This window comes from Ipomoea nil, unplaced genomic scaffold (genome assembly GCF_001879475.1).
Source record: "Ipomoea nil cultivar Tokyo-kokei standard unplaced genomic scaffold, Asagao_1.1 scaffold0179, whole genome shotgun sequence".
NCBI classification, from domain to species: domain Eukaryota; kingdom Viridiplantae; phylum Streptophyta; class Magnoliopsida; order Solanales; family Convolvulaceae; genus Ipomoea; species Ipomoea nil.
This window is the reverse complement of record NW_017616607.1, coordinates 782,770-805,168: the sequence shown is the minus strand read 5'-3', so window position 1 is coordinate 805,168 and position 22,399 is coordinate 782,770. Positions and strand designations below refer to the sequence as shown.

Below are 22,399 nucleotides of genomic sequence, written 5' to 3'. Positions count from 1 at the left end.
TGATTGACCTATATATATATATATATATATATATATATATATATATATATGTGTGTGTGTGTGTGTGTGTGTGTGTGTGTGTGTGTGTGTGTGTGTGTGTGTGTGTGTGCGCGCGCGCGTGTGTGTGTGTGTGTGTGTGTGTAGGTAAATGCTCATATGCGGCTGTGCTTTTAGGTGAGGCAGTGAGGTTATATCCCAGTCGTTGATCAATTCTAATCTAACTGCAGCGGCACATTATTTGAATTAAGTAAATTTTATCGCGCTTTTGGTAAGTGGGGGCGTTTCAGTAATTTCATTGGATGGGGACGTGCATGTATATAAGCTATTTTATTTGGTCTAATTTTAAGCGCTAAGAGAGAGAGAGAGAGATCAAGACCGCGATCGTGATCGCGTCGTAATTGGGAGAAGATCAAGATCGCGATCCGGATTGTGATCGCGTTGCAATTGGGAGAATATCACTGGAGATCACAATCGGAAGTTAGATGAGATATCAGTTGCGATTGCAATTAGAGAATATCGCAGTTTGGAGAATATTAGAATTGAGCGATGGAGCCTGGTATGTTTGACTTGCTTATGTTTGTAGTTTTAATTTGTCTTTTATTATTATGTGTTTGTTATGATTTGGAAGTTTATCTCCTGTTTTTATCTGGTTTTGCGGGGTCTCGGTGTTGACTATGTTGTTGTGTGTTGTCTTGTGATTACGGTGTACTTTTTGTCTGCTCGTGGTGCATATATTGTTTGTTGGTGTGACTGGCAGTATTAGATTTTATGCATGTGTTGTAACACCCCCGATTTCCATACCGATTTAAAACTTAATCAAGCAGATAATCTAACCATAAAAGCATACACAATGGAACACTAGATGTGAAATAGATGGAAAACGTAGAGTGTTATGCCATGCCCACACTATGGTGAACACACATGCGTAAACAACATCAACATAATCTGTCTATCCAAGAACAAAGTCAACGACAACAAGTCTAAAGTCTATCAAACGCACATAGGCCGAAACAACTACACGGTTCAAGGGATCTACTCTATCCAACTCTAGACCGCACTCGTCTCTACTCGGCACCTGAAAGAAACACATAAATATATGGGACGACGCCCGGTCAGCGAATGATGCTGGTAACCCACTAATACGTGTAAAATATCATACATAGATAAGATATATATACAAAATCATTTGCGAAACGGAATATAGTATATATAAGTTCAAATCCAAGAGTAGATGTCAAACACAAGACTCTTTGCACACACAATAAATATAAGGGAACACATCCCAAGACCACAAGAAGTACAACGACATACAAGAACGGCTCAAGGCGTAATCTACCATCAAACAGTAGATTATCACCCGACATGCATAACACAAGAGAATAAGGACACAACCATTGGCAACACATGCCTTGACAACACATGCCTTTGTGACAACACATGTCACAAATAGAGAAATACACAACAATGGCAACACATGCCTTCGTGACATCACCCATCACGAATTGATATGCCTTCCTTATGGCCGGTGCCAACCTTATGGCTACCCCCAACCTTATAGCTAGTTCCAACCATTACCTCCAGGACCCCTGTACATACAAGTCCAACATTTTCACTCCGAGGACCATCGTCCCCATCCGCCGACAAACCGCCAAAAAGCCACCAATTCATAGTACACGAGGGTACCGATCACACACATGACAACACATGCCTTGGAAACACATGCCTCCCAAGAAATACGTGAACCTGACTGTAACACCCCGTGTTACGACCCCTAAAACTAATTAATCATTTAACCAATTATTCAAAGAAAGAATTAAACTACAATAATTAATTAGGAAAAAGCCCACCATAGTCCGTGGGCCCTCATCTCTAAACCCGACCCCTAGTCCTAAAAGGAATAGAGTTAGCAAGCCTGTAGTATTTGGGCCCTAATTAGGACTCTTTGATATATAAATAGGGGACATAGGAAGCACCTAGAACCCCCACCACAATACTCTCTCACCACACAAGGAGCTCCAAGAATTCCCTTAGGAGAAATCAAGAAAGAAGAAAGACTTAAAGAAAGATCCTTCATAGCCAAGGAAATTAATTAAGGCTAAGAGGTAACCCATGTCTCAACAAAACCTATTTTCCTAGCTATGATCTCTCTCTTAGGCATCCTCCTATATTCTTGTGTCTTGATGAATTGTTATGATATTGATGATGTGATCTTAATGATTGGTGATATGGTTTTATCTTGATAATCTTGATGATGATAAGGGTTTCTTGATGATTGTGTGATGTTCTTGATGAACTTTGATATTTCTTGATATTAAACGATAGGTTACGTTCTTGATGATTTAATTGTGATTAGAGCCCTTGGATGTAACGTGAAACTCGTATGATGTTATTCTTAAGATTTTGGGTGGGAATTCGCATTTTTGGGGTGTTAATTATGTCTAGAAAGCATGATAGGATATGTGCCATATGTTTCTCGCTTTTGATCCGTTAATTATCTACGTGTTGTTATCAAATGCGTTTAAAAGTGTCTAAGCATGGTTTCGGGTTCCACAAAGGTTCCCGGGGCGTTATTGGTGAAAAAGAGTCAGTGGGGGGTAGGGGACCCGCCACCTACCCGCGGCCAGGATGGACGTCTCCGGCAGCGGGCAGCCGGCGGGCAGGCGACTATCCGCCGGGCACCCGCTGCCCGGAAATTTGCCACCGGCGGGTGACCCTTCACCCACCGGCTACCCGCTGGAAATTACCCCACCTCGGGATCCCGACATCCCCATTTGATGTTCCCCCGACCCCCGTGGTGTCCCAACGGACTCCGTCTATCGTGCCTATGTCTAGTTTGATGTTCGGGTACCATTCGTAGGTTGAATAAGTCTTATTTATTGCATGCTAGTTGAATTGGTATCCCATTGGCCTAGGTGTAAGAAGTATGAACCCCTTAGGATTATTCTTAGTATGTGAATGATCACGCATAGGTTTCGTCATATGATTTTCCCCCCTTCCCAATGTGTCAATGTGGGTTGCATGTGTTTGCTATGTGTTATGTTTGCATGAAACCCCAATTTGGTTGCGATCAAATTGGTTATTCTTGAGCTGCGGTTCAGAAGCTGGCTGCGGTCAGATTTACACTCTCGGGCTGCGGTCCACCGTTTGGTTGCGATCAAACGTTTTACATGAGCTGCGGTTCATATTCCTGGCTGCGGTCAGATGACTACTCTTGGGCTGCGGTCCACTGTTTGGTTGCGATCAAACATTATGATGAGCTGCGGTTCATCGGTCGGTTGCGATCGACCCCTCCGTGTTGCGATATGGGGCAGGGTGCTGCGGGGCCGTGTCAGAGCTATATGCGCTGACCCTCATGTATGGGCATGCGATTGGTCCTGTGGCGTTAACAAAGTGTGCTATGTGATGAGATATGGTTGGTTTGATGTTATGATTGTTATGAAAGCGTGACCATAGGATACATGCTAGTAAACTGTATATGCTTGATTATGACTATTGGCTGTGCTTATCTCTATCTGTCGAATTTGTTCCCTACGCTTGTGAATTGTGCATGCTTGATTATGACTGTTGGTTGTGCTTATCCCTATCTGCCGAGTCTATTCCCTGTTTTGAAAGCTAGAGTCTCTTAGGATATATCTTCATGCTTCAAAATGGTTTTTCATATATCTATGTATATATCTATATGTATTGTATTTCAACGCGTTGGAGTGGGTTACCAGCATCTCTCGCTGAACAGATATATTTGGCTTTCAGGCACAGAGGAGTAGACAGTGGAGCGCGTTAGAGTCTTGGAGCGTAGAAGTAGATGGTTTCCCTTTCGGCCTGCGTGCCATGCTTGTACTCTTACATTATTGAGGATATTAGTTAGTTAGCCTGTGTACTTGAGTTCTCTAGCTCAGGTGTGGCATAGCACCCCGTACTCTTTATATTATGTTTTGGGATTTAATAAGAATTTACCTTTATTATATAAGCTTCAAAAGTTTAAAAATTTCGGGGTGTTACAGTTGGTATCAGAGCCTAAGTTTGACCCTAGGATAAGACTCTTAAGACTAGACTTTGAGACAATTGGCTTGAACTTTAAGTATTTAGGAACATAGGACTCAGGAACCTTAGGACGCGCGGTGAGACTGTGAAACCTACACATAACCCTTCCTCACTTATTTAAAGAAAACTCCCCCTCCGCTTATCGCATCAAGGTAAGAATGCAAAATAACATCGACCTATGAACACCAGGATGGCGCCAAAAAGGGAACAGGTAGGGACACCGAAACTCCCCACTCAGGAATTCTTGACTCAGAATCTGCAACGCCTGGCCCATATTTCCCAGGCACTAAGTGCTACCGTTCCCCAGCCATCACCAACAAACGAGAACTTGGAAATCCACCACCAAGTCTCGGCACACCAACCACCCATCTTCTCGGGGAACGAAGACCCCACGACCCTCGAGGAACGGATCAGAATTTTTGACAAGATATTCAGGGCAACCAGATGCCCGAAAAATCACCAAGTAAGAATAGCCTCCTTCTACTTCAGATACGAGGCCGACACCTGGTGGGCTCGCGAGAGACCCACATACGAACAAGGCCCCGAATTCGGCTGGGAAACCCTAAAAATGCGACTACGAGAACAATTCTACCCCAACCATCTAAAAGCCGCCATATACGAAGAATTCCTCCACCGAAAACAAGGGGCAGCCCCGATCGCGGAATACTACCAGCAATTCCGCAGACTGGCTCGCCTCACCCCCGAGCTGGTACCCACCGAGATGATCAAGGTCAAGAAGTTCACAACAGGTCTCGATCCCGAATACCGGAAAGCCTTGGCCACACAAGAACCGAGGACCCTCGGGGAAGCCTATGCCAAGGCATTCCAACTACAACAAGTATCAAACCAACCCCGGGGGACACACCTGGGATACAAAAGGAAACCTGAGGGGAGTCACACAATTCCCCCGCGAGGGCCTAAAAACCCCAGGACCGTCTCACCCCACAAGATCGCAACGCCAACCATTCAAGGAAGAATGCTTACCCTAAGCAAAGCCAGGATCGAAGACAACAACATAGTCTCCGGAACCTTCCTAGTACACGCCACCCCCGCCACCATACTATTTGATTCGGGGGCTACCAACTCATTTATAGCAACCGAATTCGCCACTCAACTCGGCCTTAACACCAGCACTAAAGTCCGACTCCAGGTCAAGGTGGCCTCCGGCGAAATAATAAGGTGCGACCGCATGTACGAAAACATAATGATCACCATCCAAGGAGTGGAATTTCCCAGCAACTTAATACAATTCAGACTGGATGGGTACAAGTAATCCTGGGTATGGACTGGTTAGGGAAATTCCAAGCACAAATCCTATGCGGAGAACAAAAAGTGGTCCTACGGGGACCAAACGGTAAAAGGGTGTTGTACCATGGGACTCGCCAGGGTCCAGAGATCAAACTTGTAAACATGGTGAAAATAAAGAAATACCTAAACCGAGGAAGCGAGGCCTTCCAATGCTCGGTCGAGGACCTCAGCACCAAAACACCCGAACCGCAAACCATTCCAGTAGTAAACGAATTCGCCGACGTCTTCCCAAACGAGATTCTCGGGGCACCCCCGGCCAGGGAAGTCGAGTTCACAATAGACCTCGTACCTGGCGCTGCCCCGATCTCTAAACCACCATACAGGCTAGCACTAAAAGAAATGAAGGAACTGAAAACACAACTTCAGGAACTACTAGATAAAGGTTACATCCGCCCCAGCACCTCCCCATGGGGAGCACCAGTACTATTTGTTAAAAAGAAAGATGGGAGCATGCGCCTATGCATTGACTACAGGGAACTTAATCAAGTCACCATAAAGAATAGGTACCCCCTTCCCCGAATCGATGACTTGTTCGATCAGCTTAAAGGGGCAGGGGTGTTCTCGAAAATTCACCTAAGGTCCGGATATCACCAAATACAAGTGGCCAAAACGGACATTCAGAAAACGGCCTTCCGAACACGTTACGGCCACTTCGAATTTACCGTAATGCCCTTTGGACTCACCAACGCACCCGCCATATTCATGGACCTCATGAACCGAGTATTCCGACCCCACCTGGACGATTTCGTCATTGTATTCATTGACGACATCCTAGTCTACTCCCAAAACAAGGAAGAACATGAAAGGCACCTTCGCATAACCTTACAAACTCTAAGAGAACACCAGCTATACGCCAAGTTCTCCAAATGCGAATTCTGGAAAGACAGCGTAGCCTTCCTGGGCCACGTAATAACCAACGAAGGAATTAAGGTGGACCCCGCCAAAGTCCATGCCGTTAAGGAATGGACCACACCGAGTTCACTTTCAAAGGTACGAAGCTTCCTGGGCTTGGCCGGCTACTACAGGAGGTTTGTACCGACTTTACCAAAATAGCTCAACCTCTCATCAGACTCATGAAAAAGGAGACCCCCTCCGATGGGACGACAACTGCGCCACAGTCTTTCAGGAATTGAAGGATAAGCTAACCACGGCACCAGTACTAGCCATCCCCTCCGGGGTGGAAGGGTTCGAGGTCTTCAGTGACGCGTCGAAAAAGGGGTTGGGGTGCGTACTAATGCAAAAAGGCAAGGTGATAGCATACGCATCTAGGCAACTCAAAGCCCACGAAGAAAATTACCTCACCCACGACCTCGAGCTAGCCGCTATCGTATTCGCACTAAAAATTTGGAGGCATTACCTATACGGAGTACAATGCAAGATTTACACAGACCATAAAAGCCTGAAGTACATCTTCACCCAGAAAGACCTAAACATGAGGCAATGAAGGTGGCTAGAGCTCATAAAAGACTACGAACTAGACATCCAGTACCACGAGGGAAAAGCTAACATCGTGGCAGACGCCCTAAGCAGAAAGACTAACCACTCCCTCAACGCCACCTGGGTCCTATCAGACCAGCTGTACAGAGACTTCCAGAAGCTAAACTTGGAAATAATAGAGCAAGATCAAACCCACCCGAGATCCACAATTCAACACCCAAATCGTACCCACACTCTTCGAAGAAATCAAAACGGGATAACAGCAGGATCCAGAACTAGATAAAATTCGTCTCGACCTAACCCAGGGAAAGGAAGGACCCATCAAAATACACGAAGATGGCAGACTCCGCTACTAAGGTAGGTGGTGCGTACCCACAATGCATCCCCACTTAAAACAACAAATCTTGGAGGAAGGACACAACTCCCCGTACTCAGTTCACCCAGGGGGTGACAAACTATACCAAGATGTGAAAAAGTCATTTTGGTGGCCCAATATGAAAAAGGAAATCGCGGATTTCGTGGTCAAATGCCTAAACTGCCAAAGGGTGAAGGCCGAACGATGCAAGCCCAAGGGACTCGTACAACCCCTTGAGATACCACAAGGGAAGTGGGACTCCATATCCATGGACTTCGTCGGGGGGCTACCCCCAACAAAAACCGGCAAGGATAAAATTTGGGTCATAGTGGACCGGCTAACCAAAACGGCGAGATTCATTGCCATGAAGGAAACATGGACAATGACACAACTGGCCCAAGCCTACCTGAACCAGGTGGTGAAATACCACGGAATCCCCTGAAACATCATGTCCGATAGAGACTCCAGGTTCCTCTCACAGTTTTGGAAATCACTGCAATCAGCCTCGGGGACGCAACTAAAACTAAGCACTGCCTTCCACCCCACCACTGACGGCCAAACCGAGAGAACCATTCAGACTCTCGAAGACATGCTAAGAGCCTGCGTGTTAGACTTTCAAGGGATATGGGAAGAACATCTGGACCTCATTGAATTCTCGTACAACAACAGCTACCACACAAGCATTCATATGGCACCCTACGAAGCTCTATACGGACAAAAGTGTAGAACCCCCTTATGTTGGGAAGACATGGTCGACCCAGTAACACTAGGACCCCAATACCTACAAGACACCATAACCAAAGTCAAGCACATCCAAGAAAGAATGAAGGCTGCCCAGGACTGCCAGAAATCCTACGCCAACCTAAAGAGAAAACAAGCCGAATTCAACCCCGGGGACAAGGTCTGGTTGAGAATCTCACCCACACGAGGGGTAATGAGATTCCGAAGAAAAGGAAAGCTCAGCCCTCGATTTATCGGCCCCTATGAAATCGTAGAAAGAGTCGGGAACCTAGCCTACCGCCTCGCTCTACCCATCGAACTAGAACGGGTACACAACGTATTCCACATATCCCAGCTAAAGAAATACGTGCACGACCCAAGCCATGTGCTACAACCCGAGGTCGTGGACCTCGAAGAGTCACTAGCATACGAAGAAAAACCCATAAGAATCCTGGACACCAAGACAAGAACCACCCGTCGTCGAGCCATAGAAATGGTAAAAGTCCTCTGGACCAATCATGGGACCGAGGAAGCAACATGGGAACTCAAGGACGCGATGAGGGAACGCTACCCCAAACTCTTCACGCCAGGTAACCAAGAGGAAGTCACTCGGCAAGGACCAAGCTTCGAGGACGAAGCTTCCCGTTAAGGGGGGGAGAGTATAACACCCCGTGTTACGACACCTAAAACCAATTAATCATTTAACCAATTATTCAAAGAAAGAATTAAACTACAATAATTAATTAAGAAAAAGCCCACCATAGTCCGTGGGCCCTCATTTCTAAACCCAACCCCTAGTCCTAAAAGGAATAGAGTTAGCAAGCCTATAGTATTTGGGCCCTAATTAGGACTCTTAGATATATAAATAGGGGACATAGGAGGCACCTAGAACCCCCACCACAATAATCTCTCACCACACAAGGAGCTCCAAGAATTCCACTAGGAGAAATCAAGAAAGAAGAAAGACTTAAAGAAAGATCCTTCATAGCCAAGGAAATTAATTAAGGCTAAGAGGTAACCCATGTCTCAACAAAACCTATTTTCCTAGCTATGATCTCTCTCTTAGGCATCCTCCTATATTCTTGTGTCTTGATGAATTGTTATGATATTGATGATGTGATCTTAATGATTGGTGATATGGTTTTATCTTGATAATCTTGATGATGATAAGGGTTTCTTGATGATTGTGTGATGTTCTTGATGAACCTTGATATTTCTTGATATTAAACGATAGGTTACTTTCTTGTGCCCGGAAATTTGCCACCGTCGGGTGACCCTTCACCCACCGGCTACCCGCTGGAAATTACCCCACCTCGGGATCCCGGCTTCCCCGTTTGATGTTCCCCCGACCCCCGTGGTGTCCCAACGGACTCCGTCTATCGTGCCTATGTCTAGTTTGATGTTCGGGTACCATTCGTAGGTTGAATAAGTCTTATTTATTGCATGCTAGTTGAATTGGTATCCCATTGGCCTAGGTGTAAGAAGTATGAACCCCTTAGGATTATTCTTAGTATGTGAATGATCACGCATAGGTTTCGTTATACGATTTCCCCCCCTTCCCAATGTGTCAATGTGGGTTGCATGTGTTTGCTATGTGTTATGTGTGCATGAAACCCCAATTTGGTTGCGATCAAATTGGTTATTCCTGAGCTGCGGTTCAGAAGCTGGCTGCGGTCTGATTTACACTCTCGGGCTGCGGTCCACCGTTTGGTTGCGATCAAACGTTTTACATGAGCTGCGGTTCATATTCCTGGCTGCAGTCAGATGACTACTCTTGGGCTGCGGTCCACTGTTTGGTTGCGATCAAACATTATGATGAGCTGCGATTCATCGGTCGGTTGCGATCGACCCTTCCGTGTTGCGATACGGGGCAGGGTGCTGCGGGGCCTTATCAGAGCTATATGCGCTGACCCTCATGTATGGGTATGCGATTGGTCCTCTGGCGCAAACAAAGTGTGCTATGTGATGAGATATGGGTGGTTTGATGTTATGATTGTTATGAAAGCGTGACCATAGGATACATGCTAGTAAATTGTATATGCTTGATTATGACTATTGGCTGTGCTTATCTCTATCTGTCGAATTTGTTCCCTACACTTGTGAATTGTGCATGTTTGATTATGACTGTTGGTTGTGCTTATCCCTATCTGCCGAGTCTATTCCCTGTTTTAAAAGCTAGAGTCTCTTAGGATATATCTTCATGCTTCGAAATGGTTTTTCATATATCTATGTATATATCTATATGTATTGTATTTCAACGCGTTGGAGTGGGTTACCAGCATCTCTCGCTAAACAGATATATTTGGCTTTCAGGCACATAGGAGTAGACACTGGAACGCGTTAGAGTCTTGGAGCGTAGAAGTAGATGGTTTCCCTTTCGGCTTGCGTGCCATGCTTGTACACTTACATTATTGAGGATATTAGTTAGTTAGCCTGTGCACTTGAGTTTTCTAGCTCAGGTGTGGCATAGCACCCCGTACTCTTTATATTATGTTTTGGGATTTAATAAGAATTTACCTTTATTATATAAGTTTCAAAAGTTTAAAAATTTCGGGGTGTTACACTGACACACAGGTCACAAACTCCATAATCACGTCATGGCCACCACGAGGACTAGTGCCGTACCTTGGTGCCTAATGTCCCATACCAAAAATCGTGCAATCCAGGTACAGTCACACACACAACACCATCACATGAATCAATCAACGGATCACAACGAAGATATGAAACCATACTCAATCAAGGAATGGATCACAATCCAACAACAACGATGATTAACACATGTCATCATAAACATTAGGAAAGGACAATCAACACACACGCTAGCATTTAAACACCAAACTAGCATGCTTATCAAACGGGTAAATCAAACGTAGTTCCGAAGAACACACAAGACTCATCACAGTTCAACGAATCACAATGTTGAACACTTAGCACGGTTCAAGACACCAAACCTACATGGATTCCTTCCATATAGTTCTAGACATACGAAACATCAAGAAGACACTCAAATAGTTCCACAAAAGAGCAGCGGGAAGTCAAAAGACCAAATACCGAGTCAAAAGAATCACGGGGAACAAATCCCCACCCAAGCCTCATATGTACCTCGCAGGTGGGGCCATGGGTGGACCCTCACCCGTGGTTTCGCCCGCGAGAACACACTCCCACACACCACATACCCCGCGGGTGGGGCGGCGGGTGGACGCCTACCCGCCGTTCCGCCCGCGGATACATCTTTATACCACAAATTATCCCTTCGGGGATTTTCAACACCAAGCTCAAATTCAAGTCCAAAACATGCCAAATCTCACCAAATACAACAAAATGACTTGAATCAAAGGAATAGCCAAGCAATGGCATACATGAGCCCTAATAACAAGCTCTAGATATGCATTTTCACAAGACAGTGCATCAACACTCACATTTCATAGCAAAATCACATGTAGAATCCAATAAATCATCATATAGGCAAGCAAAATAGATTTTGTAGAGCATGGGTAACCTCATTCGCTTATCCAACCAAAACCAACGCCAACATAGGCTAGGCTCAACACAAAAACCAAGCTACCGGGAACCTGTGGATTAAACCGGATCTCAACTATTAACAAAAGTACTAATTAAAACTAATTAAGCTTATAAAGGAATTTGAACTCTAGTTCCACCCTAAATTACCCACAAGTCAAACCATCTAGGCTAGGTGTTCTATTGGTAACCTAATCACAACATTAAACACTAATTAATAAGCTAATAACTATGTTTTCTTAATAAAATTATTAAGAGCTAAGAGGGATTCAAACTAAAGCCAACTAGAAAGCTAAGCATGCATTTAACCACTACACTCATTAACCTTTTGTTAACAAAACCATCCTTATATCTAATAAACACTAATCTAAACAACAACAACAACAAGGTAACCGAAGCTCACCAACTGCCATCTTTTTCTTCGTCTTCTTCATGATGCCTTGCCACGAGTGGAACCACGGCGATACCACTGCCCGTGCCACTGCTCTGCTTCTCGGAGACAACACCATGCCGGAAAACCCCCTACGCCACCAATCTACTTGCTTCGCCGGAAGAACACGGATCGCCGGAGAGGGGAGGGACCACCGCCAAAATTGTTGCTCTACTTAGTCGGGGAAGGAGGGGACGCCGGAGAGCTCTACACCTCGTCCAAGCCACTTGCTACCGAACGGGAAAGCTTGCTCCTTTACTCACACCGGAGGAGAACCCCAAGACACCGATGTCTCACGCTGGATGGTGCTTCTCTTCACTGTGCCCTCTGCCCACTACTATCTCGATGATGTTAGATGAAGGGGCGGTGAGGGATGAAATCAGGGAAAAGGAAGGATGAAGATGATGGTTCTAAGCTTGCATGGTTGAAGAAGATGACCTCTGGTTTCAACGCTACACTCTGTGCCGACGGGAAGTTCGAAAGGAAGAAGAAGGTTGCGGCTGGAGTTCCTACTGCCTCATGAAGGAATGCCAAAAAGATGAATACTTATGTATACACATATGTGCACAACACAATTGGTGGGTTTACTAAATGGGCTGGGTTAGGAAGTTGGGTTGGTTAAATCTTTTTGGGTTAAGGACCATACATATATATATAAATTGGGCATACAAAATAATAACACATATATATTCATGGGCTTAGTTATTTTGGGTTCAAGGCTCTTAGAGTAAATAATTATATCTTTGGGGCTTAAGGCATTTGGGTAAAATAATATTGGTTCACAATCATAGGTAGACCCGAGCCCGTTTTAAAATAAATAACTATATAAATATTTTTATTAAAAATATTTAATATCGGGACTATAATTTATTTTAGGAAAATACGAGGTGTCACATCCTCACGCCCTCTAAAGAAGCTTCGTCCCCGAAGCTAGAAAATCATTTTGGGGAAGAGAGTGTCACAAAAATACGGTAGTAGGTAGAGAAAATATTTTTTGGGAATATATATACATATATATACACTAGGTTTTGGAAAAGAGTTTGTTCGAAAGGTTGGAAAGGATGAGAGGTTTAGATACTAAACTCAAGGACACGGTGGTTGGAATGGAAAAGAGGATGAGAGTTTAGGTTCCAAACTTGAGGACGAAGTTAATTAGGATTAGGATCAAAGTCATCAAAGTTGCAACTTAGGAAATAAGGTTGCCACCTTGCACAGAATCGTTTGAAGTAGGGAATCAAGAACGCGGTTTGAAAGGATTGAAACGATTTTCTAACGGAAAGGTACTAGATTTAGGCTCAAGGATAACGTAGATTAGGAAGGAAATCAAGATTTTCAGGGTTACAACTTAGGAAAACGAGATTGTCACCCTGTACAGAATCAAATTAAGAAAGAAACAAGAGAGAGGCTCGAAGAGATAGGAAAGATTTCTCGGAAAGAGACAATTGGTTTGACAAGGGAAGGAGAGAAAGATGACTCAAAGGGGATTAAAGATTCTCGACTTCGGGCGAAAACTTCGGCTTGACGCTTCGATTACTACTCTCTTGACGAACTGAAGGTTCCTCACCTTGATTCTGACACGTTCTAACGCTAAGATCGTTATCGGACCCTCCTTGTAAGCTGAGATCACAAACATCTTCACCCCAAACTCTTCTTCAAACACGGGTTTCTTCTCCAACTTTGCTACAGCCGAGCGAAACTTACATGGACCAGGCAACTGCGAGTTGACTTGCTTCCCTTTTCGGTCTTCATCATTGCGTTAGAAGCGAAACTCTTAGCAAACTTCCTTGATCTTCTTAGAGATTCGACTTGTGGTCCGTCCTTGCTAACCCATTATCGATTAGAGCACTGATCAACTCTTTCCTCTTTCTTTAAGTGCACCCGGTTGTCTGTTCTTGTCATCTTAGGACTTCGGTGATTTACAGACCATCTTTCTTCTTTAATGCACCTAAAGATCGTCGAGGCCTAAGCACCCGCGTATTCCTTATACCTTCCTTAGCATCGAGACCGTTGGCACTCCAAATCTCACAAAATCTTGTAAAGGGTTCTTTGTATGCACAACGATAACCACCACTGCAAGGGAAACTTGGTTCATCGTTAGAGCACAATCCACGGCCTTCATAAAACCATAGTGCAAGTTCCCAACTTGCCTTCTTGATCCGTATGATTCTTTCCCGTTAACCATCTAAAGCTGGTTGGATCGTAGAACTCAACTGCAACCTTAAGCCAAACGCAAACGGTATAACTTTTTCGTAAACTGAGGTCTTTTCCAAAGTCAACATCGGGAAGCCTTACATGGTTCTTTGCCCAAAGAATTGCTCCTGTCCTTACTAGAAGCTTAGTAGGTCGAGTCTTGTTCACAGATGATAACTTTGCAATCTTCATAAGGTAGTTGTTTACAACCACTTGGTCTTTTCTTGTCCTGATTAACGGTAGGTCTTCCCTGAAAACTTTGTTGCCGCACAAGCATGTCCTACTTATGAAGGTCCAACGGTAAAACTGGTTCTTAAGTTGATCTCTGACTGCCCTCTCTTTTACTGTTCAAACTTCCCATACAAGATTAACAACTTCTCATTCCTTCCTGGTTTTAGGTAGATCTCTTACCAGGAATCATCGGTGCAGAATCTCACTTGCAACATAGGAACACTCGGTGATCAGATCCGTCTTTGCTTCACTCTTGTCGGTTTGAGTCTTCTGGCTGCCCCAACATTTGATTGCAACACAATTACGTCTTCTTTTCTTCTTGTTGCCGAACCTCATTACTGGAAGTCTTCACATTACCGTTAACTTTCCAGGTGTGTCGACTAGGATAAACGCTACCCTCATTTACCAACTACCACTCAACCTCTTCACGTTGCACGGGATAAGATGACTTGTCAACAACGATGTTCTTCTCTTCTATGTACCTTAAAGGTCCGAGCTTTTCCTGTTGCCATCTTGATCTTTATTACTTTCAAGTTCATTGCTTCGAACTTGTCCAAACTTGGTTTCTACAAGGGTAGGTAGGACTACTTCCATGTTGACACTTCGATTTTACCCTTCAACTCTTTGCGGACTCGTAGCCCTCTAGCTCTGGGAGGCTTCTATCACGTTGATCCACGAACGACCCCTTGGCGTGAGTTGACAGCTTCTTAGAGCGTCTGGGGTCGCTCTTGACTCCCCCTCGCGAGTGAGGGTCTTCAAGACTTGATCTTCAAACTCTCACGGACGTCTTGCTTCTTGACGGGCTTCAACTGCGCGAAACTTAGACTTTGACTCTGGAGATAGCGTAAAACAGATGACGATGTCGAACGAGAGACGGTGTCACTTGCTTGAACGGAGATTGCTGTACCTAACTCCCAGTTGCGGTGAAAGCAGTCCATCTTTTTTACGTTGACCACGTGCCCAGCTGCAACCACCACGACTTGACTACCTTGTGTCAGCAGATCTTCGGTCTTCTTACTCTTAGACACGGTCTCCGTCAAGACTTCAACGAACCCAAAACGAGGCGGCGTACCGGGAAGGTTCACACCAACCGAGAACAACATCTACAACTACTAACGCTAACAACAGAACAAGATAAAAGAACTACACAGATAACAAAAGCTAAATCACAACCTCACGCGCGTCCTAAGAATCCTATACTTAGGTACTTAAACACTTAGAGGCTTCACTAGGCAACTTAAGGTCACAACTTACAAACACTAACCTAAGCTCAACTTAGGTTCTAAAAGTCCAACTCTCAACATCCTAGGCTCAAACCTAGGCTCTGATACCAACTGTAACACCCCCGATTTCCATACGGATTTAAAACTTAATCAAGCAGATAATCTAACCATAAAAGCATACACAGCGGAAGACTAGATATGAAATAGATGGAAAACGTAGAGTGTTATGCCACGCCCACAATATGGTGAACGCACAGGCGTAAACAACATCAACATAATCTATCTATCCAAGAACAAATTCAACGACAACAAGTCTAAAGTCTATCAAAGGCACACAGGCCAAAACAACTACATGGTTCAAGGGATCTACTTTATCCATCTCTAGACCGCACTCGTCTCTACTCGGCACCTGAAAGAAACACATAAATATATGCGACGACGCCCGATCAGCGAATGATGTTGGTAACCCACCAATACATGTGAAATATCATACATAGATATGATATATATATAAAATCATTTACGAAATGGGATATAGTATATATAAGTTCAAATCCAAGAGTAGAAGTCAAACACAAGACTCTTTGAACTCACAATAAAGATAAGGGAACACATCCCAAGACCACAAGAAGTACAACGACACACAAGAACTGCTCAAGGAGTAATCTACCATCACACAGTAGATTATCACCCGACATGCATAACACAAGAGAATAAGGACACAACCATTGGCAACATATGCCTTGGCAACACATGCCTTTGTGACAACACATGTCACAAATAGAGAAGTACACAACAATGGCAACACATGCCTTCGTGACATCACCCATCACGAATTGATATGCCTTCCTTATGCCGGGTTCCAACCTTATGGCTACCCCCAACCTTATAGCTAGTTCCAACCATTACCTCCAGGATCCCTGTACATACAAGTCCAACCTTTTCCGTCCGAGGACCGTCGTCCCCATCCGCCGACAAACCGCCAACAAAGCTACCAATTCATAGTACACGAGGGTACCGATCACACACATGGCAACACATGCCTCCCAAGGAATACGTGAACCCGACACACGGGTCACAAACTCCATAATCACATCATGGCCACCATGAGAACCATTGCCGTACCTTGGTGACTAATGTCCCATACCAATAATCGTGCAATCTAGGTACAACCACACACACAACACTATCACAGGAATCAATCAACCGATCACAACGAAGATATGAAACCATACTCAATCAAGGAATGGATCACAATCCAACAACAACGATGATTAACACAAGTCATCATCAATATTAGGAAAGGACAAACAACACACACGCTAGCATTTAAACACCGAACTAGCATGCTTATCAAACGGGTAAACCAAACGTAGTTCCGAAGAACACACAAGACTCCTCACAGTTGAACGAATCACAATGTTGAACACTTAGCACGATTCAAGACACCAAACCTACATCGATTCCTACCATATAGTTCTAGACATACAAACATCAAGAAGACACTCAAATAGTTCCACAAAAGAACATCGGGAAGTCAAAAGACCAAATAACGAGTCAAAAGAATCACGGGGAACAAATCCCCACCCAAGCCTCATATGTACCCCGCGGGTGGGGCCACGGGTGGACCCCCACCCGTGGTTCCGCCCGTGGGAACACACTCCCACACACCACGTACCCCGCGGGTGGGGCGACGGGTGGACGCCTACTCGCCGTTCCGCCCGCGGGTACACCTTTGTACCACAAATTATCCCTTTGGGGATTTTCAACACCAAGCTCAAATTCAAGTCCAAAACATGCCAAATCTCACCAAATACAACAAAATGACTTGAGTCAAAGGAATAGCCAAGCAATGGCATACACGAACCCTAATAACAAGCTCTTGATATGCACTTTCACAAGACAATGCATCAACACTCACATTTCATAGCAAAATCACATGTAGAATCTAATAAATCATCATATAGGTAAGAAAAGTAGATTTTGTAGAGCATGGGTTACCTCATTCGCTTATCCAACCAAAACCAACGCCAACATAGGCTAGGCTTAACACAAAAACCAAGTTACCGGGAACCTGTGGATTAAACCAAATCTCAACTATTAACAAAAGAACTAATTAAAACTAATTAGGCTTATAAGGGGATTTAAACTCTAGTTCCACCCTAAATTACCCACAAGTCAAACCATCTAGGCTAGGTTTTCTATTGGTAACCAAATCACAACATTAAACACTAATTAATAAGCTAATAACTATGTTTTCTTAATAAAACTATTACGAGCTAAGAGGGATTCGAACCAAGGCCAACTAAAAAGCTAAGCATGCATATAACCACTACACTCATTAACCTTTTACTACCCAAACCATCCTTAAATCTAATAAACACTAATCTAAACAACAACAACAACAGCAAGGTAACCGAAGCTCACCAACTGCCATCTTCTTCTTCGTCTTCTTCATGATGCCTTGCCGCGAGTGGAACCACGGCGATACCACTGCCCGTGCCACTGCTCTGCTTCCCGGAGACAAACCATGCCGGAAAACCCCCCACGCCGTCGATCTACTTACTTCGCAAGAAGAACAAGGATCGCCGAAGAGGGGAGGGACCACTGCCAAAATCGTTGCTCTGCTTAGTCGGGGAAGGAGGGGACGCCGGAGAGCTCTACATCTCGTCCAAGCCACTTGCTGCCGAAGGGGAAAGCTTGCTCCTTTACTCACGCCGGAGGAGAACCCCAAGACACAGATGCCTCACGCTGGACGATGCTTCTTTTCACCGTGCCCTCTGCTCACTACTCTCTCGATGATGTTAGATGAAGGGGCGGTGAGGGATGGAATAAAGGAAAAGGAAGGATGAAGATGATGGTTCTAAGCTTGCATGGTTGAAGAAGATGACCTCCGGGTTCAACGCTACACTCCGTGCCGACGGGAAGTTCGAAAGGAAGAAGAAGGTTGCGGCTGGAGTTCCTACTGCCTCATGAAGGAATGCCAAGAAGATGAATACTTAGGTATACACATATGCACATAACACAATTGGTGGGTTTACTAAATGGGTTGGGTTAGGAAGTTGGGTTGGTTAAATCTTTTTGGGTCAAGGACCATACATACATATATAAATTGGGCATACAAAATAATAACACATATATACTCATGGGCTTAGCTATTTGGGTTCAAGGCTCTTACAATAAATAATTATATCTTTGGGGCTTAAGGCATTTGGGTAAAAAAATATTGGTTCACAATCATAGGTATACCCGATCCCATTTTAAAATAAATAACTATATAAATATTTTTATTAAAAATATTTAATATCGGGACTATAATTTACGTTAGGAAAATACGGGGTGTCACATGTGTCATCTGCATGTAGGTAGGGTTATTAATGTGTTATTGGATAAGGAGTGGTGCTTTATTAGTTAACATGTGGTGTGCAGCTATTGATTTGGAATCTTTTGGCATTTGCGATAAAGATAATTCAACTGATGTTTGTGGAGAAGGCAGTGGTGGTGTTTGTGATGAAGGTAATCCCACTGATGTTGGTGTAGAATGCAGTGGTGATGGTTGCGATGAAGGTAATGCGACTGATGTTGGTGTAGGAGGCAGTGGTGTGGGTTGTGATGAAGATTATTTGACCGATGTGGGTGTACAAGGAAGCTCATGTGAGTTGGAAATTTCTCCTGGGTTGACTAAGTATTGGCGCCCAGTTTGTGGTGACAGTTTGAAGCCTCTCGTTGGGCAATGCTATTGTTTTTTATAAACAATATGCTGGGACTGTTGGGTTTGATTGTAGGCAGCACTCAATTCAGAAAAGTAGGGATGGTGTTGTTGTGGGGAAGTATGTAGTATGTAATCGTCAGGGTTTTAAGCAGAGGGTTTCTAGTGTTGCTAAAACTACTTAGGCGAGGAGACGGAGGGTGACAAATAGGGTTGGTTGTAAGGCTAAGGTTGTGATAAAGCTTAAGTCTAATGGTTTGTATTTTGTGCATTCTTTTGAGGAACGTCACACCCATTCGATGTGTTCAATTATTGCTAGGCAATTTTTAAAGGTGAATCGTAGCCTTGATGCTGGGCACCAAATGTTTATTGCGAGTTGCGCTCGGGCAAATATTGGCTCTGTTCGGTTATATAGGTTGTTTAAAGAGATTGTTGGTGAGTATTCCAATGTTGGGGCTACAGGTGTGGATTTTAAGAATTTCAAGCGTGACCTGATGGCGTACATTCTAAATGGTGATGCTCAATTATTCATAGATACGCTTTTCAAGAGACGTGAATTGTGTGAGGCTTTTGATTTAGAATATGATGTTGACGAAATTGATCAGCTTTCAAGGGTTTTTTGGGCGGATGCAGTATCTAGGAAGAATTTTGCTTTTTTTTTTGGTGATGTTGTTTCATTCGATGCTACATACCGTACTAACAGGTTAGTATTTATTTTTATTATGCATGTTGTATATTTATGTGGTGCATGATTCCATGCCTTATGGTGTGTCTTGTTAGAAGTATGGTGTTAACTGATCGTTGTGTTGTAGGTATAAGTTGGTTTTTGTTCCGTTTACTGGAATTGATAACCATAAGAGAGCCATCACCTTTGGTGCTGGTTTGCTTACAAGGGAAGACGTAGACTCATATGTGTGACTTTTGGAGAAATTTAAGAATACTATGTTTCATGCCCCTATTTGTGTTGTTACTGATCAAGATCCAGCTCTCAAGGTTGTTGTTGCTCGTGTGTTTGGTACATCAAAACATAGATTTTTCATATGGCATATAATGTGCATGGTTGGTGAGATGGTTGGACCGGTTTTGTCTAAAGATGAAGTGTTTAGGAGGAAGTTGAATGGCATCGTTTGGAACAAATCTCTGGACTCCAAGTCTTTTGAGGATGCATGGAGTTGTATTATGGAGGAATATTGTTAGGGTGACAATGGTTGGTTTCGTTACTTGTTTGAGTCTCGTACATTTTGGGCATCCCCATATTTTTGAGTCTCGTACATTTTGGGCATCCCCATATTTTCATGACGAGTTTATGTCAGGATTGGTTAGGACAACGTCTCGATCAGAGTCTCAAAATAGATTTTTTGGTACGTTCTCTAATGGTCATTCTAGTTTGGTTGAGTTCTTGGTGCATTTTGGAAGTGTTATTAGTGCGCAGCATCATGCACAAGCAAAATTGAATGTTGATTGTGAATAAAGTTTTCCTATTTTGAAGACACCATTGGCTTTGGAGAAGCATGCAATGGATGTTTACACCATTTCTGTATTTTATGATGTTCAAGTAGAGATTTGTGCAGCTTGTTATTCGTGTCAAGTGGCATCTTTGTGCGATTGTGATGGTCATGTGTCCTATGGGATAAAAGATGGTGCCCAACGGGCATGGTATGTGGAGCTAGTCTTGTCTGATTACACTGCTACTTGTTATTGCAAGATGTTTGAGCGGATGGGGTTGTTGTGTAGGCATTTTTTTTTTTTTAAAGATCGTGGGCTTGAGAGTATTCCTTCTAGGTATTTGGTGTCTCGGTGGACATAGAGTGCTTGTTTGAAGCCAATATTTCATATTGATGATATAATTGTTGATCAATCTTCTAAAGTGGAGAACGTTAGGATTTTTACTAATCTATTGTGGTCTGACATATATGCTTGTGTGGGCTTGGCTGATGGTAATATAGAACGTTTGGCACAGCTACGATGTGTTATTTGTGAGAAAAGACAATTATTTCTCCAAGATGGGAGTGAGAATGGCAGTGGGGTGGTGGCTAGTGGCAGCAAACAAAGTGTGACCAACTCATTTTGTGGATCTGTGTCTCAGGGGTCAACAGTGGAGGTGCGTGATCCTATTCAAGCTAATAACAAGGGTAGGGGTAAGCGGTTGAAGAGTACAAGGGAGAAAGCTGCTAGTAAGTGTGTAAAGCAATCAAGGAAATGCCATACTTGTGATGAATATGGTCATAATAGTAGGACATGCCCTTTAAATGGTTAGATACAGTTGTGCAGTTGATTTTGGACCTATATGTTTTCACAGTTGCGCACACTTCTTATAACATACAGTTGTGCATTTTATTACAGTACTTGGTGCGTTTTAATACATAATGTGGTGCATTTAAGTACGTCGAATGCTTTTATGTTTGGAATGATGTGTTTTATTCCGTATTGTGGTGCATTTTTATATGTGGAATTTTGTTGGCTGTTAATTATTGTGTGGTGCTTTTTATGGTGAATTTTGCATGTAACAAGTGGAATGGTGCATGTTATTTTTTATAATGGTGTTTTTGGTGGGGTCTTTTAAAAATGAAGTTTACGCATGATAATACTGCATTTATAGCGCTGCAAATGGTTTTGGCCTTCACAAGTAGCCATCACAAAATATCGATTGTCTAGAAGTCATATGGTCTATGCCATGCCATCACAAAAATGTTTACATGTTTGAAAGTCTCCTTAAACCCCAAACTCTGTTGCCTTCTGTATGTGTATTTCTCTCAGTTCGTTCACATCTGAGGTGATCAAGGCAGCCAAAGTATCTCACTCTTAGCTTGTTCAATTGTTCTTTGTTGTTTCTCTACAATCCACAATCCCATTCTTCAGCTGTGTGTCCACGGAAGGTTTCCAAATGGCGCATTAAAAAGATGCCACAATCCTTTTTGTTATGTGCATCTCTCCAAGGCATCTTCATTATCTTAGACTTCAGCTTCTTTACCTTTTCACCTTTGTACGTGGATTTCTGTTCGATCAACATCTTTGAAAAGAATTTTTGCTGCATCAAGGAATTGTACAATAATCTTAGTTTTTTGTGTGTCTTTGTGTATTAAATATATATAGTCATGTAGTGCTCAGTGGGTTACCAAATTGTCATGCACATATCTGTATTTGTTCTGTTTCTTCACAGATGCCGAAGAGTTGTCAATGATGTCAAACCTTCCATTATTAGGCTAACAGACAACAGGTAGTAGTGGTTGGAT

At 43.5% G+C, this 22,399-nt stretch overlaps 1 protein-coding gene across 1 annotated transcript; it reads left to right on the top strand.

Moving 5' to 3' along the window:
• The first annotated feature begins 18,873 nt into the window (after window positions 1-18,873).
• On the top strand, window positions 18,874-21,423 carry LOC109179213 (protein FAR1-RELATED SEQUENCE 5-like). The gene is made up of 7 exons (XM_019328774.1): window positions 18,874-19,111; window positions 19,629-19,869; window positions 19,979-20,046; window positions 20,146-20,337; window positions 20,480-20,568; window positions 20,656-20,896; window positions 21,035-21,423. Exons 1-7 carry the CDS (start codon window positions 18,874-18,876, stop codon window positions 21,421-21,423), a joined length of 1,458 nt encoding a protein of 485 aa, XP_019184319.1.
• The last annotated feature ends 976 nt before the right edge of the window (window positions 21,424-22,399 follow it).